Source organism: Canis aureus, chromosome 2 (genome assembly GCF_053574225.1).
Source record: "Canis aureus isolate CA01 chromosome 2, VMU_Caureus_v.1.0, whole genome shotgun sequence".
Taxonomy (NCBI): Eukaryota; Metazoa; Chordata; class Mammalia; order Carnivora; family Canidae; genus Canis; species Canis aureus.
Genome location: NC_135612.1, coordinates 13,325,888 through 13,340,828, shown reverse-complemented (window position 1 = coordinate 13,340,828; position 14,941 = coordinate 13,325,888). Strand labels below are relative to the sequence as shown.

Here is a 14,941-nt window from a genome sequence, read left to right as displayed (position 1 = left end):
CGCCCGCCGGCCCCTCCGCCCCCTCCCTCCCTCCCTCCCTCGCTCGCTCGCAGAGCAGCCCCGCCCGGGCCTCCCTTCGCGGCCCCGCGGCGCCCTCCCGGAGGCAGCGATCCCGCGGCCTCGCCATGTCTCAGCCGGGCCAGAAGCCCGCTGCCTCCCCGAGGCCCCGGCGCGCTGCCGCCGCCCGCGACACCCAGGAGGTGAGTGGCGCTCCTCCGGGAGCCGCAGGGCCGCGCTGGGGGGAGGGGATCCGAGCCCCGGGGCCCTGGGCCGCCTCCTCGGGGCGTGACCCGCCCGGCCGCCTGGCCCGGGCGCCCTCGGGGCCGGGAAGGGCGCGGGGCTCAGGCTCGCCGCCGGGCAGGGGCCGGAGGTGACCAGGGGTCCCTCGGGCCCGGCCCAGTGCGCCCGGCGAGGCGCGAGCTCCACAGGGGGCCGGGCCGCGTCGGGGAAAGTTGGGTGGGGAGAGGCGGGCGAGGGAAGAGAGGGCTGGGGGCGGGAGTTCCTTCGAGGCCCCCGGAGTGGGGGGAGTTTAACGAGCGCGGAATCCCCTCTTCCGCTTAAAGCCGGGGCTGCAGGGCGGGGCTGCCCCGAGGAATAACACAGCCACCCGAGCCAGCCTCGCGCCGCGCCGGGCGGGGCGGGGCGGGCCTGCGGGGCGGGGCCTGCGGGGGGCGGGGCTGCCGGAGGAATAACACCCCTACCCTAGCCAGCCTCGCGCCGCACCGGGCGGGGCGGGGCCTGCGGGGGGCGGGGCCTGCGGGGGGCGGGGCTTCCCCGAGAACTAACACCCCTACCCTAACCAGCTTCCCGCGGCACCGGGCGGGGCGGGGCCTGCGGGGGGCGGGGCCTGCGGGGGGCGGGGCTTCCCCGAGAACTAACACCCCTACCCTAACCAGCTTCCCGCGGCACCGGGCGGGGCGGGGCCTGCGGGGGCGGGGCCTGCGGGGGCGGGGCTTCCCCGAGAACTAGCACAGCTACCCTAGCCAGCCTCCCGCGGCACCGGGCGGGGCGGGGCCTGAGGGGCGGGGCCTGCGGAGGGCGGGGCCTCTGGGGGCGGGGCCTGTGGGGCGGGGCTTCCCCGAGAAATAACACAGCTACCCTAACCAGCTTCCCGCGGCACCGGGCGGTGCGGGGCCTGAGGGGCGGGGCCTGCGGGGGGCGGGGCGGGTGTGGGGGGCGGGGCCTGTGGGGCGGGGCTTCCCCGAGAAATAACACCCCTACCCTAGCCAGCCTCCCGCGGCTCCGGGCGGGGCGGGGCATACGGGGGCGGGGCCTGTGGGGGGGCGGGGCCTGTGGGCGGGGCTTCCCCGAGGAATAACACCCCTACCCTAGCCAGCCTCCCGCGGCTCCGGGCGGGGCGGGGCCTGCGGGGGCGGGGCCTGCGGGGCGGGGCCTGCGGGGGCGGGGTCTGCGGGGCGGGGCCGCTCCGGGTGCGCCCAGGTGTCGTGCCTCCTGCTGGTTGCGGGCGTCGCGAGCGCAGAGCCCGCCAGCTCCCAGGCAGGCGAAGTGGGAGCCCCGCGCCGGCCGCCCCGCACCCCGCGTCCTCGCCGAGCCCTCCGCCACGCGCGGCTCCGAGCCCACCGACTGTGGCCATGGCATTCGCAAGCTGGTGGTACAAGACGGTAAACGCGAGCGATCGTGCCTGGGCAGGAACGGGAAGGGGATGATTGCTCTGCCTTTCCGGGAGTGCGGATGGATGAGTGCTGTCCGGACTGGGGCTGGGAAGGGGTGGGGACCACATGCGACCTCTTCCCGGGACTTCAGGTTGGGCTCCGGGAGAGGCCGAGACTCACCCTGCTGTGGTATGCACCAGCGCGCCCGGGCGTGCGAGTCCGTGTGAGCAGAGATGCAGGAGGCCCTGCTTGCTCTCGAGCTGAATGGGACAGGAATAGTTCCGGGAGGAATTCCGCCCCTGGATGCGGATTCCCGAATGAACTCAGCTCGCAAGAGCCTAGACCTAGCGTTTTTAACTTGTGTGCAAAGCTCGAAACTTTTAGAGAAATGTCCTTGGACATGCATTTTCCAACACAGAGGAGGAGAATGGGGGGGCAAGAGAAAACCCAACACTCCAAGGAGCAGTAGCAACCGAGATCAAGAGCTTTGTTGAGAATGAGACGGTGAGAGTTAGAGCGATTCTGTACTTTTTTTTTCCACAAAAAAAATAAATAAATAAATAAAAATACACGAATGATGTGTTGGTAGGTGAGAATCAAAATATTTCTATCCCATTGATTGATGTGTGAATTTGAAAAACTTAGTTTTAAGTACACGTCTTTCTCAGCATGTGGTATTGGGAAAAGCAAGGTTATTCTAATTAGACACGCTTTAGAGAGAAACCTTGTATGGAAATCAGTAAACTGTCACTGATAAGCCAGTGGCCATTCACTGAACACCTACTATGTGCCAAGTCTGGTCCTAGCCTCTAAGTACACAGTGGAGAATAAGATAATAGTTCTTTTTCTCAAAGGGCAATGAGTCAACATTTATGAACCTGTTTCCAAATCTGTAAAATGAAGGTCATAATAGGCACCACATAAGGGTTGTGAGGACCGATTAGATTCATTGATCAAAGTACCCACCGTACCCATAGACTTTTAATGATTGGGAATTACAGTTTCCCTAAAGATATTTCTTTGTAATTGTTTCCCATTACATTTTCTGGGCTTTTAAAACATAGCATCTTATTTATGTGCTGAAAGCAAAAGTTTGCTTTGAGTCATTATTGTCCCAAGGTTCTTATCAAAGTGCACCACAGGAATTATCTGCAAATATGGATGGCAGTGTTTCAGAGGTGACATCAGACTTCTCTTTCCAAATTCATGATTCCCTAAAGGAAATTCCCTCAAGGAAATGCTGGAATATTTGAAGTAGTTTAAAACAGTGCTTTTAACTTTGTTATGTTTAGGCATCGTCTGTCATTTTGCTAAGATCTCTCTTATATTCCAATTTGGGAACTACCATAAAATTTTTTTGCCTCTCAGGATCAGCAAATTGTCTGTGATCAGCTTTGATTCTTCCCAAACCAATGTCATCTGAAAGAAATGTGGTGTGTCACATATGTAATTTAAAATTTCCTAGTAGCCACATTAACAAAAGCAAATACAGGTGAAATTCATGATAATAATATATTTTACTTAACCCACTCTATCCCAAACATTATTTCAACATATAATCAAGGTACAAACTGTTGAGGTACCTTAGATCTTCTTTTTTATATTAATTCGTCAAACTCCAGTGTTCATTTTATACTTAAATTGATTCATACTTGGCTACATTTCAAGTCAAAAGGCATGAGTGGCTAAGGGCTATAGTATTGGAAGATATAGCTCTAGACATGCATGGCTCCTAACCATTTTTGTCTGTTGGCTATGAGGGAGTGATTACAGACTGTTCTGAGAATTAAATGAAAGCTATAGACCATTTTCCCTTAGCAAAATACACAAACAAATACACAAAAGCTCACCCATAAATCCTCTAAAGGTCCACAGAGCCAATTTATAACACATATATTTCACATATATATAATATAAATTGTAATATACAATAATACGATATATAATTTAATTATATAATATATACTCTGTAATATAATGTAATTATATAGTGTTATATACTGTATAATATAATATGATGGTATATACTACTATAGAATAATTATATATAAATGTACGATTTATATATAATATATATGTATTTTTATCATATATATCATAAATATATCATGCATATATGTATACATAATGGTTCTGATACACCCTATAATTTAAATATCTTTACTAGGACCCTTTAAATACTGAAAAAGATTGTGAACGACCTCACTTTAAAAATCTAGGCAGAATAAGATAAAATAATTAAAAGGTGTATCTATGATATTTGTTTAAGGGAGTGCTACCTATAAAGCCAGTCAGTGAAACACAGTACAGTGTATATTTCCACACTGAATACTATCAATATTATCAATCTTATCTTCCAAAGAATTATGTGGTTGTAGGGAGAAAAAAACAACTTTAAAAAGCTAGATCTGAAGAACATCCAGTGAGCATCATAATGATGAAGCATGAAAGAGAATAAATTCAGTTGACATCAGTAATCACATTCCTGAGTCATAAGTTGACTCGATTAGGCCCTGTTAATTAAAGGTGTTTCTTAGCCTAATTAGACCCATGGGCCCAGTGGCAGCATGATCAAGGAGCCCAGTCATTTGGGAGGCCCCATCATTGTGGCCATCCTGGGAAGAGTGTCACAAGCCTTCCATGGCAGGACAGACTACTTGACTGCAATGACTTTTAGGAGTAAGGAATGCAAATTATAGAATTTGCAAAAAGCACATAGACTTTGAATATTTGGGAGAATGGAGGTCGGACACAACTTTCCTCTTTTGGATGACAGTTTCTAAACTGGTTTGCTTCCCATTGCAGATAAGATTTTTAAATCAGGAGTAACATCTGATGATATTGTTCTTTCATCAGTTTTGGCAATTCCCAGAGAGTAAATTGTATTCTCCAAGCGCTTTTTAAAAAATGGCACCGCTTGCTGGGGATGGAAACCTGGGTGACAATTTGAGATTCTGAGGTAGGCATTTAGTTCTAAGTAGGTTGTCTGGTGTAATACAAGAGTTCTCTTAGGAGCCCATCTTTATTCTTTTCCTTGACATTTCTTGTTTTGTCTATTTGTTTTATTTCTGTGGTGGTAGAATATACACAACATAAAATTTACCGTCTTAACCATTTGTAAGTGTAAAGTTAAGTGAAATTAAGTACATTAATTTTTTTAAGTTTTATTTGTTTAAGTAATCTTAAGTACACCTAACATGGTATTCAAACCCATGACCCCAGGATGGAGGGAAGGACGCTCCACCAACTGGGCCAGCCAGGCGCCATGTGTGAATTCATATTCTTGTGCAACCATCACCACCATCTATCCCCAGAACTCTTTTTATCTTGGAAAACTAAACTCTAAAGCCATTAAAAATAAATCCCCATTCAATTTACATATATCCACTTGAATACATAGCACTGTATTCAAGTATCTGTGTTCCTTTTTTTTCTTGACGTGTTCTATTGTAAAAAAAAAAAAAAAAAGTGTATCAGGTATCTTTCAGTTAAGAAAAATGTGAAATAACTCCATCCAATGAACACTATTTATGTAAATTGACTTCTCAGATGGAGGAGACATTTATCCCAGGGAGAAAAGGAGTTTATAGTTAGAGTTTCCTTTAAAAAGTATGGAATTAAAAAAAAAAAAAGTATGGAATTCATTTTGACTGTTGAGAACTCATAGAACATAAAATGATTTGGTAAAGGGCAAAGGGCAAATGTGTTCATAGGTCATTATTGTTCACCTACTATGTGTCAGCTTCTGGAAAGAGTTCCATGGACCTAGCAATTGTGTGGGTATTCATACTTGATCTTTTCTTGCATTTCTCATAGATAAAAATCACAAGCATCATAATGACTACTACAAAAGCAGCAAAGTAACTATGGAAATTCTCATGGCATCTTCTTTGAATTCAAAAAGACTTACCGCAGGTAGATCCCAGAAGCTGAACTTGGCAGTGAGACAATCAATGCTACTTCTGAAAACTGAACAAAAAGAGCATGTGCCCTTAACAGTATCATTATGACTTATCCATGAGAATGTTAAACTGTTAGGAAAAGCGTATATTGGAGTTTAGGTGAAACATCGAGGTTTCAGAATTATGGCCATGCATTTAATCCTTAATATGTGTCTTTTATATGAAAATCCCAAAGACCGTTAACCTATAATTTTAGAGTTTATAGTAAATGTTTTTAGAGCAACAGAGAGATATCATGTATTAACAGGGCAGATCTTTTATTTGCTTATATATCTTGAGTAATTATTCTCTATATAATACTTAGCACATGGTAGCTACTCATCAATTTTTTAATTAAAATAAGTCAACTCTATTCTCTATGAGTTTGGAGTTTTTAATATGAAAACCAAGTGAATGGCTAGGATATTGCCTTTGGGTAACTCTGGGGAGATACATATGCTTGAGATAAGAGGCTTCCAACTTTTTCAAGACTTTTTATCACAGAAGAGAGGATAATATAATGAATTCCTATACCCATCATCATTAATCATTATCAACATTGTAATGTTGTGCCACTCTTCCTTTATTTAGTTCCCAGTCCCATGGACCCCACCCAACACACATACATACACGCCCACATACACATACATACACCTCTCCCTTCCAAAGTATTTTATTTAATTTATTGTTTTTCAATACGAGAGAGAGAGGGAGAGAGAGAGAGAGAGAGAGCGCGCGTGAGCACACATGGTGTGAGAGCTATCGTGAATGTGAATGGGATGGCGAGAAGATGGGCTGTGGGGGTAAAGGGGCTGAAGGAAAGGGAGAGAGAGAATCTTAAGCAGGATCCACATCCAGCTCAGAGCCCCACGCAGGGCTGGATCTCATGACCCTGAAATCGTAAGATCATAACCTGAGCTGAAATCAAGGGTTGGAGGCTTAATGGACTGAGCCACCCAGGCCCACCCCCCAGAGTATTTTAAAACATGGGAAACTGCACATTTAAGTGTCATGCCTGTGACCAACTTGGTGTAGATTGCTTGGAAAAAGAATTCTCTATTCCCTATGTACTTTGTTTCCCTAGGTGAAATATGGAAACGTGAGACTAATATAATATACAACCATAATAGATAAAGTACCGAACACAGATTTATCAGATGAACCTGGTTGCTTTGTACTTACAAAAAATAAGAAGCTACATTCTCTGCTCTAACATTTATAGCCTTAGAAAATGAAACCTTTAAACCTTTGCTTACGTCTCTTATTCATTTTACTGTTTCATAATTCAGTACAATCCTGTTGATGCCAGAGGAAAACCAGGAAGTGGAATAACTTTTATTGTATTCTTAAAATGAGCTAGGCAGTGGGCCAGGCTCCTCATTAACAGCTCCTTTCAGAAATATGTCAGCCCTTGGGCTAAGTACTATCAGTTTCAATTTACAAGTAGAAAACAGAAAGGTTAAACTGTGTGCCCAAGGTCACATAGCCTTTCACATCCAGGCTTTTTCTGTCCCATCAGAGTTTGTCAGAGAAAGGAATGCAGGGAATTGGTTACCCAGGTAACGGAAGAGGCTGGGAAGTCAACTGGGGAGGGTGAGGCATCCCAGAGATAAGAAATATCAGGAAGCTTCTCTCATTACTACGCAGGAGGGAGCTGGATCACCCTGGGGAAACTGGAATTACAGTTAGGCCATCCTGCAGGAGACACTACTACAGTCTCCTAGAGGCAGAAAGGAGGGGGAAAGACCACCCACTCACCACCTCCAGTCTCCTGTCCCTGCCTCCCAAGCCTGAGGTCATCCATCCCAAACATCCCAGGTCCACTGGTCCACATAGCAAGGAGGAGCTGGGCCAGGGATTGGGAGGAGTGGGGGGCAGCATGTGAGGAATTCACCTGAAGGCAGAGAGGCTCCCCAGGGAGGTGGTTTTATAGCAAAACCAGCTTTACATCTTGGGTCTTGTTCCTTCTGTTGTTGGCTGAACATTGCTGTTTTAGCAAGCAGAATACATACAAGAATAGATTTTAAGGTATTTTGCTGGAAATACCAATTTACGTGTCATCTTTTAATTTTTCAAGTCTTTTTTTTTTTTTTTTTGGCTTCTTTCTCTGAACAGAGCAAAAGTACTTCTCAGGCAATGCTTAGAGGTTTATAGAAATAACACTCATTCAGTCAAGAATTATTTGTCACACCCCTACCACAGGACCAGAAATATCAGAATATAGTTTACCATCTGGTGGGGAAGACAAAATATACACTTAGGAAGGAATCAGGAGAAAGAGAGTATAAAATAAAGTGCTAATTTGTTTGTATAAGACACTAAGTAAATCGAGGCTAATGAGCAGATATGAAGATAAAACAGGCCATAAATAGGGCAAGGCTCAGAACTAGTCTGGAAATGTTGGTGTGAGCACAGGGCACTGTGCTCCTTCCTTGAGCAATCAGAGGTTACCCAGAGTCGCCCCAGCCGGGCTGGCCAGGGGAATTTCCTGGTGGGTGCTACTCAGTGAGGTGATTGGAGGAGCAGAGCCCTCTGCTTCCTGTCAGGGTGCACACATATCTCCTCCCAAAACCACTTGTCTCCAGTCCTAGCAGCATATCGGAATCTGCTGGGAAATCTTAGGAAAATGCGTCTGTGCTCAGGCCCCAACTCCAGACAAGCTAATATCCTACACTCTGGCATGAGTGTTTCCAAGTCTCCTAGGTGTTTGTGACCCACGTTTGAAGGATGAGACCCCCACATACACGCCCCACTAAACGAGGGCTTTCTGATCCTTAGACGGGACCGAAAGGAGCTTTTCGGACCATACGCAATGTCAAGGCAGTGTGAGAGCTGAGCTCTGTGCACAGGAAAGTCCAGAGGGCACCAAGATAAGCTCTTATTGCTTCATGATTTTGCCACAGCTATTGCTGGCATGCAAATATTGATCTCTATGGCCTTGCCTCCAAGTTGAAGAAAAAAAAACTTTCGAGCTCTTTTCAAATAATCTTTGCTGTTTTTTTAAAAAACAATTTTATGTAAGTAAAATTCACAAACTCTAAATTCACCCATTAAAATATGAAATTCAGTTCATTATTTTTTAGTATATTCGCCGAGTGGTGCAAGGGTCACCTCTTTTTTTTTTTTAATTTTAGAATGTTTCTGTCATCCCCTTAAAAGAAAATTCTGACTTTTTTTTTTAACAAAGCAAAGGCATTTCAGAAGCATGCTAGCATTTGGTACTTTCTCAGCTGGGCTTGCATTTGCAGAAGCTCAGTTTTTTTCTGTCTTCTTTCTTCTTTTGTCTATGTGTGGAAGTTTGCTCTGTTTTTCTTCTGTGTTACATATGTTCTTGTCTGTGTGTCTGTCAGAGTGTGTGTGGGCAGCGGTGGGGAGGGTGCCCCGATGCTCATTAGCACCAGCGCTCAGTTGGGGGAGCTCACAGGCTGCCGGCCTGACTGCTCTTGGCTCCTGGTGATTTCCTGACAGGTTTATGGGTTTGCCCAGATTTTAAGCATAACTTTTCTGTTTCCTCCAATGAGGAGAGAGGACAGCTATACTTGCCAAATACACAGTGATCCACGGGGGTGAAAACAGTTTGGAAAATTATTTCTTTTTAAGGGAAGACGGTGAAGTCCCTTATCTGCCTTTTCCCTGCTTCTGAACTCCTGCCACTCATACCACCACTTTCATTTTAGCTCCATGATGCAATTTCTACTGCAGCAGGGTTAGTAGCATCCTGCTCTTCCTGTCTTTGGCCTCCAGCTCCTTATAGGATTGAATTTACAGACAGGACTGTTTGATTCATTTTAGAAAGCAGGCCAGAATGGAAAGGTTCTGTTTTGGTTTGTTGCTTTCATTTTAGACTATTGGATTGAGATTTTTCTTGATGTGAATCCCAGGATCTCAGCTAGCTTTTCACTCGATCCAGAGTAGCCCAGTCTCTGGCCCACAGACTATGATCTGAATATGTGGGATGATGGAGGAAGGCCTCACCTTTCAGATCCTCAATTTCTATATCCATAAAATGAGGTGACGGCGTGTGCTCTGGAGTTGCGGTGGCAAGTGAAGGGGATCCCTTAGGGGAAATGGTTAACACTGGGCCAGCACAGAGTCAACAGATGCTTAGAACATACTCATTTCCTTTCTCTGATCTAGAAAAATCTTCCATGGATTTATCAGTTTTGTGGTTTGCTTCCCTTTCTGGACCTATCGTGCTTGTTTCCTCCTCCGTGCTTCTCTCACCTCTCCCCACCCTACCCACGGTGCATAGAAATGGACAAAACTTTCTCTCTTCCCTCTTAGGCTTGCTGCAGGTTCCTAAGCTCGGTTGAATCTGACAAATCATCCCCAAATATTTCACTGCATCAGCTCAGTTATGTAGAAAGTGCTCAATTATGCCATGAAATACATAATGAGGCACTTGGCCTGTTAACTCTACTGAAATGTTAAGAAAAATAGCAATAAATTTTAAAAACTAAATAAAAGGGCAGCCCCGATGGCCCAGTGGTTTGGTGCCACCTTCAGCCGGGGGCCTGATCCTGGAGACCTGGGATCGAGTCCCATGTCAGGCTCCCTGCATGGAGCCTGCTGCTCCCTCTGCCTGGGTGTCTGCCTCTCTCTTTCTCTCTCTGTGTCTGTCATGAATAAATAAATAAAATCTTAAAAAAAAAAAAAAACTAAATAAAAAATCAGGCACCTTGAATATCTCTCAGTGAGAAGATAGAACTGATTTTACATCAGTAATAGACTGCTGAATGTTGAATAAGCCCCCAGAAATGGTCTGGACAATGGTTCATTCATAAAGGTGCTCTTCACTAGAAATTGAATGGTGTTTGATAATTTTTGTTAATTCTCTTAGAGTGATGATGATGATATTGGAGTTACTTGGGGAAAATTCTTCAATTTTAGAAGATGTTTAGTGAAATGTTTAGGGGTAAAGTTTTGGGATATTTACAATTTACTTTGAAATGCAGGTACAAACACAAATAGATCTGTCTGTAGTATACACAAATATGGCAAAATGTAGCAACAATGTTAATAGTTGTTGGATCTAAGTGGTGAGAATATTAGTGCTCATTGTATTTTTCTTTTAACTTTTCTGTGCATTAGAAAAATTTTATAATAAAAAGGTAGGTTGGGGCACCAGAGTAGCTCAGTTGTTAGACATCTGACTCCTGATCTCAACACAGATCTTGATCTCAAGGTCGTGAATTCAGGCCCGTGTTGGGGCATGGAGCCTACTTAAAAAAAAAAAAAAAAATAGCAAGCTAGAAACTTGGAAAATATAATCCATTAGATTCCTAAAAATTGTTCTCATTTGATTGTGTTTTTTATGTCCGTATACTTCTTTTTTTTGTCCATATACTTCTGTATATTGTAAAAAAGCTTCCAACTGAGAGCAAATATTTCTTTTGAAATTACAAAATACCAATTCTTAAGTACATAATTTCTCTAAGTTGTCATTATAACTGAACATTTTAAAAAGTGTTTCTTATATATATCCCTCCCAAACTATTTAGAACCTACCTAATTTGAGGGATTTTGAGTGTTTAAAGGGAAATAAGTAACTGACGGTGTTGATTAATCTGGAGGACTGAAGTTTTGAAATGCCCCCAGGAAATGACTTTTTCAAAACTTTTATGTTTATTTATTTTTTATTGCTTTTTTTTTTTTTTTTTTTTTTTAAACTAAGCTCTACTCTCAGTGTGAGACTAGAACGCATGACATTGAGATCAAGAGTTTCATGCTCTATGGATGGACTGAACCAGAGAGTGGTCCCTTTTAAAAATTTTTAAAGAAAAATATCTATCTACCTAAATTTTAGGGAGAAAGGGCTGTCTGCACATTTACTGTAGGGTAATGTATCATAATATATATTTGCCACATGCACAGGAAGCAGACGGGGAGCTTGTGGAGAGCATGGGACCTTTTTTTTTTTTTTAAGATTTTATTTATTTATTCATGAGAGAGACTGAGAGAGGCAGAGACAAAGGCAGAGGGAGAAGCAGGCTCTTTGCAGGGAGCCCAGTTGTGGGACTTGATCCCAGAACCCGGGATCACGACCTCAGCTGAAGGCAGATGCTCAACCACTGAGCCCAGGTGCCCCCAAAAGCATGGAACCTTCTACCAGACAAGAACAAGTGCCTCTTGAAGCTTTTTCACTTGTAAAGTAGAATACTAATACCACCTGACAGTAAACGAGGTGCTCAGTAGGCTCAGTAAAACAGTGGATTTTTTTGTTTTTAGTGTCTGTCTCTCATCGGAAAAAGATAGGGAATTGGAGCTTATAATGAGCATGATACGGTTTACCAGTTTTGGAAGGAGACAGATTGGGTAAATTGGTCATTGTAGGTCTATCTCTCTTAAATTCTATCTGCAAATGGTTATATATGTGGACTTTAGCATTTTTTTCCCCAGATTCATTAACCACTCAATACTGATTGCTCTCAACTGTGGATAGACAAACACTAGACTAGGACATCAAGGTCAAACAGGCCATGTACAGGGCTTCGGTCACAAAGCTGTTGCAGCCTGGCTGCTATTCAATGAGTGGATTCCACTCGCTGATCCATGGCAGTGTTACATCTTGGGAAGAATTTTCCACACGCGAAAGTGATCTCCTCCTAGTTTTTCATACAGAGAACTCTTAATGAAAGGTTTCATCCATGTGTCTGATATTTCTTGGGCTCTTGTTTTAATTAAAATATATGTTGCTATGACTAAAGGAAATATTACCTTATTCTATTTAGCATTGTATAGTGACAAACAACATATTGTATGTAAGTCAGAAAACCTGCTTTGCAAACTTTTCCCATGTGGTAGATATGTATCCTTAGGAGAGCTCACTGAATTCTTCTTACTCTGTTTTTTCATCCCTAAAAATCACATAAGCCTCTTTTTTTGTATCAAATAAGGATGTGTATGAAAATAAATAATAACGAATGGTATAAATTATTATTATTATTACTGTAACTACTACTCTTCTTAATTCAAATAATTTCATTGATTCACATATCCATGTTATGATTCTGCTCTAGGTAATGTAGTAGGGTTTTATGTTTTGGTTTAACTGAAGATGGTTGGGATTGATCCCAATGGGGAGTTTTTATTTCCTTATATTTAAGTTCTTTTTTCCTCCACTTTCTTGCACATCCCACAATGTGCAATGAAGCAATTCTTTGTAACCTTTTTCAGGAACATAATTTTTTCTCTCTCAAAAAAAAATTCAATAAATTTTATGGCTTATTTTATCTTATCATCAAGACAAATGAGCATGTGATCTACTTGAAGGTTTTATGTACCACATAAAAATACTTGCTTTCATTCCCACGGATCTGGTGAGAAAAGTAATTCTGTTTCTGGACATAACGAAATCCTAAAGCCATGGTAAATGGAAGTTACGGGTATGATCTCCCTTCAGGGTGTATCTTCCTGCATTGGTGAGTCCTCGGATGGAACAACTCTGGGGAGCTCCCCAGAACCATCAGAAGCGATGGTGGACTTGGAATCTGCGGTCCTCCCTCAAGCCCATGCTGAAATGAGGCTTAATATGGCTTGAAGCTCAGCTTGGTCCTTATACATGACATCTCCCTGAGCAACCACATGTCTCCCACGCTGGCAATTTGGGCTTTAAAATTGTGTGAGGCATTTTGTAGGAGACGAGATGCCGCCTTGGAATCACCATCAGATCTGAGTCTGGCTAATTAGAGACTGACTTTCTACATCGCAAATGAATGTCTGTAGCTTCTCTTGATTTTTGAAAGCCACCTATGTTGGTGTAGAATTATCAGCATTTTCAGAAGGAAGATTAAAGGGGTCCTGTTTTTATAGGCTACATATTTAGCCCTTTGGGATTAAGGTCACTATTATATTATCTTGTGTTACCTCCTTCTTTTAAACCTTATCTTTCTTTCTTTTCTTTTTATATTTTTATAGCATGTCAGCGAAAAAACAAGTGGATCACCTTCCAAGTCAGGAGAAAAGAAAGGAGCAGATGAGGTAATTCCCGCAATACCGGGCTTTCCAATTCTCTGGTTTTTAATCATGAATTCTACTTGAAACAGATAATGAGGTTGTGTAGAGCTCCTTACTGGAACATTGGCAAATTTAGTCTTCACTAAGATTTTATTTAAGAATATAAGCAGAAATCATTAAAAATTAATAAAAAAAAATAAAGTGCTCCCGGGGAAAGAACCTTTAGAAAGAGTTTTTATTTAGGAACAGAAGCCAGTTATTGAGGGTGTTTTCCCTATAGGAATTGCTGAACCTTAAATGTTTTGTTGGTGACCATGGCAGATTTAGAGGAGGAAACCAGATGCTGTAGGGGAAAAGGAAATCTTTTTTCACGAGAGAGCACTATGAAAGAAAGATAGAGCCTGGATTAACCCATTGTTCAGGTTCATAAACAAAAGGAAGAGAGAAAGACTATTGGATCAATTCTGTGGAAACAGTAGTAAAACCAGATCTTTCCAGATAAGTTATCTATCAAATAATCTACTATTTGAAAGCTATAGTGTTTCTTTATTCTTCAGACTAGGAAATAATGATTTTGGATGTTATTCTCTATTAATATTAATCTATTAGGGGATCCCTGGGTGGCTCAGTGGTATAGAGCCTGCCTTCGGCCCAGGGCGTGATCCTGGAGTCCCGGGATCGAGTCCCACATGGAGCCTGCTTCTTCATGGAGCCTGCTTCTCCCTCTGCCTGTGTCTCTGCCCCTCTGTCTCTCTGTGTCTCTTGTGAATAAATAAATAAAATCTTAAAAAAATTTTTTTTTAATCTATTAGTAAACTATACACAAAAAGGAAATCTTTTCTAATGTGGTCAAGTGAATAGTAGGCGAGTTTGTATATCACTAATTATCTTATTACTTGAAAGCTTAAATATTACAGCTTAAATGTACAAACATTGTTGGTTTAGGCAACGACTGCTAGCACAGTGCTAGGTGTATTTTTTTTTAATAATGTCTAGACTATAAAGTACCTTATTTCCATGTTTATAAGGGGCTTGAGAGAATGAGTAAGGAGCCCTGTTATAGACGCAGCCAGGGGACAATTTGAGATCTCGGTGTTAGTAGAGGCAGGCTGTACTTTAAGTTTGAAACCAAAGGCTGAACTTCCACCTCAAGAAAAAGAAGAAGGAATTTTTTTTCTCTTTATCAGCAATTCAAGGAATTCTGGTATTATTTCATAACACTTCTGAGAAGTTCAGATTTACAATTCTTGTACATGTCTCGAGCTGGGACACGGTGGTCTGTTTTGCCCTATCTCAACCAGCAGAAGTGAAGATGGAACAGAGGTTTTCCCCTGCTGCCATGCCATGAATCACTGTAGAGATGTGTGCAGTCAGAGATTGAAAATTGTTTATTATCTCACCCGATTCTGTCCATATCTATTTGCTAGGGTG

General features: G+C 43.2%; 1 protein-coding gene across 17 annotated transcripts in view; it reads left to right on the top strand.

Moving 5' to 3' along the window:
• The first annotated feature begins 44 nt into the window (after positions 1 to 44).
• CAST (calpastatin) overlaps positions 45 to 14,941 on the top strand; it is a 111,184-nt gene continuing 96,287 nt past the window's right edge. For 8 of the 17 annotated variants that reach the window (XM_077863837.1, XM_077863832.1, XM_077863831.1 and 5 more), the window contains exons 1-2: positions 45 to 200; positions 13,472 to 13,534. In XM_077863837.1, the coding sequence (XP_077719963.1) occupies positions 126 to 200; positions 13,472 to 13,534 (138 nt within the window). In that variant the 5' untranslated portion in view covers positions 45 to 125. Of the gene's footprint in view, positions 201 to 1,465; positions 1,623 to 13,471; positions 13,535 to 14,941 lie in introns of those variants that run through there. The other 9 variants (XM_077863904.1, XM_077863903.1, XM_077863893.1 and 6 more) reach the window with 2 other exon arrangements.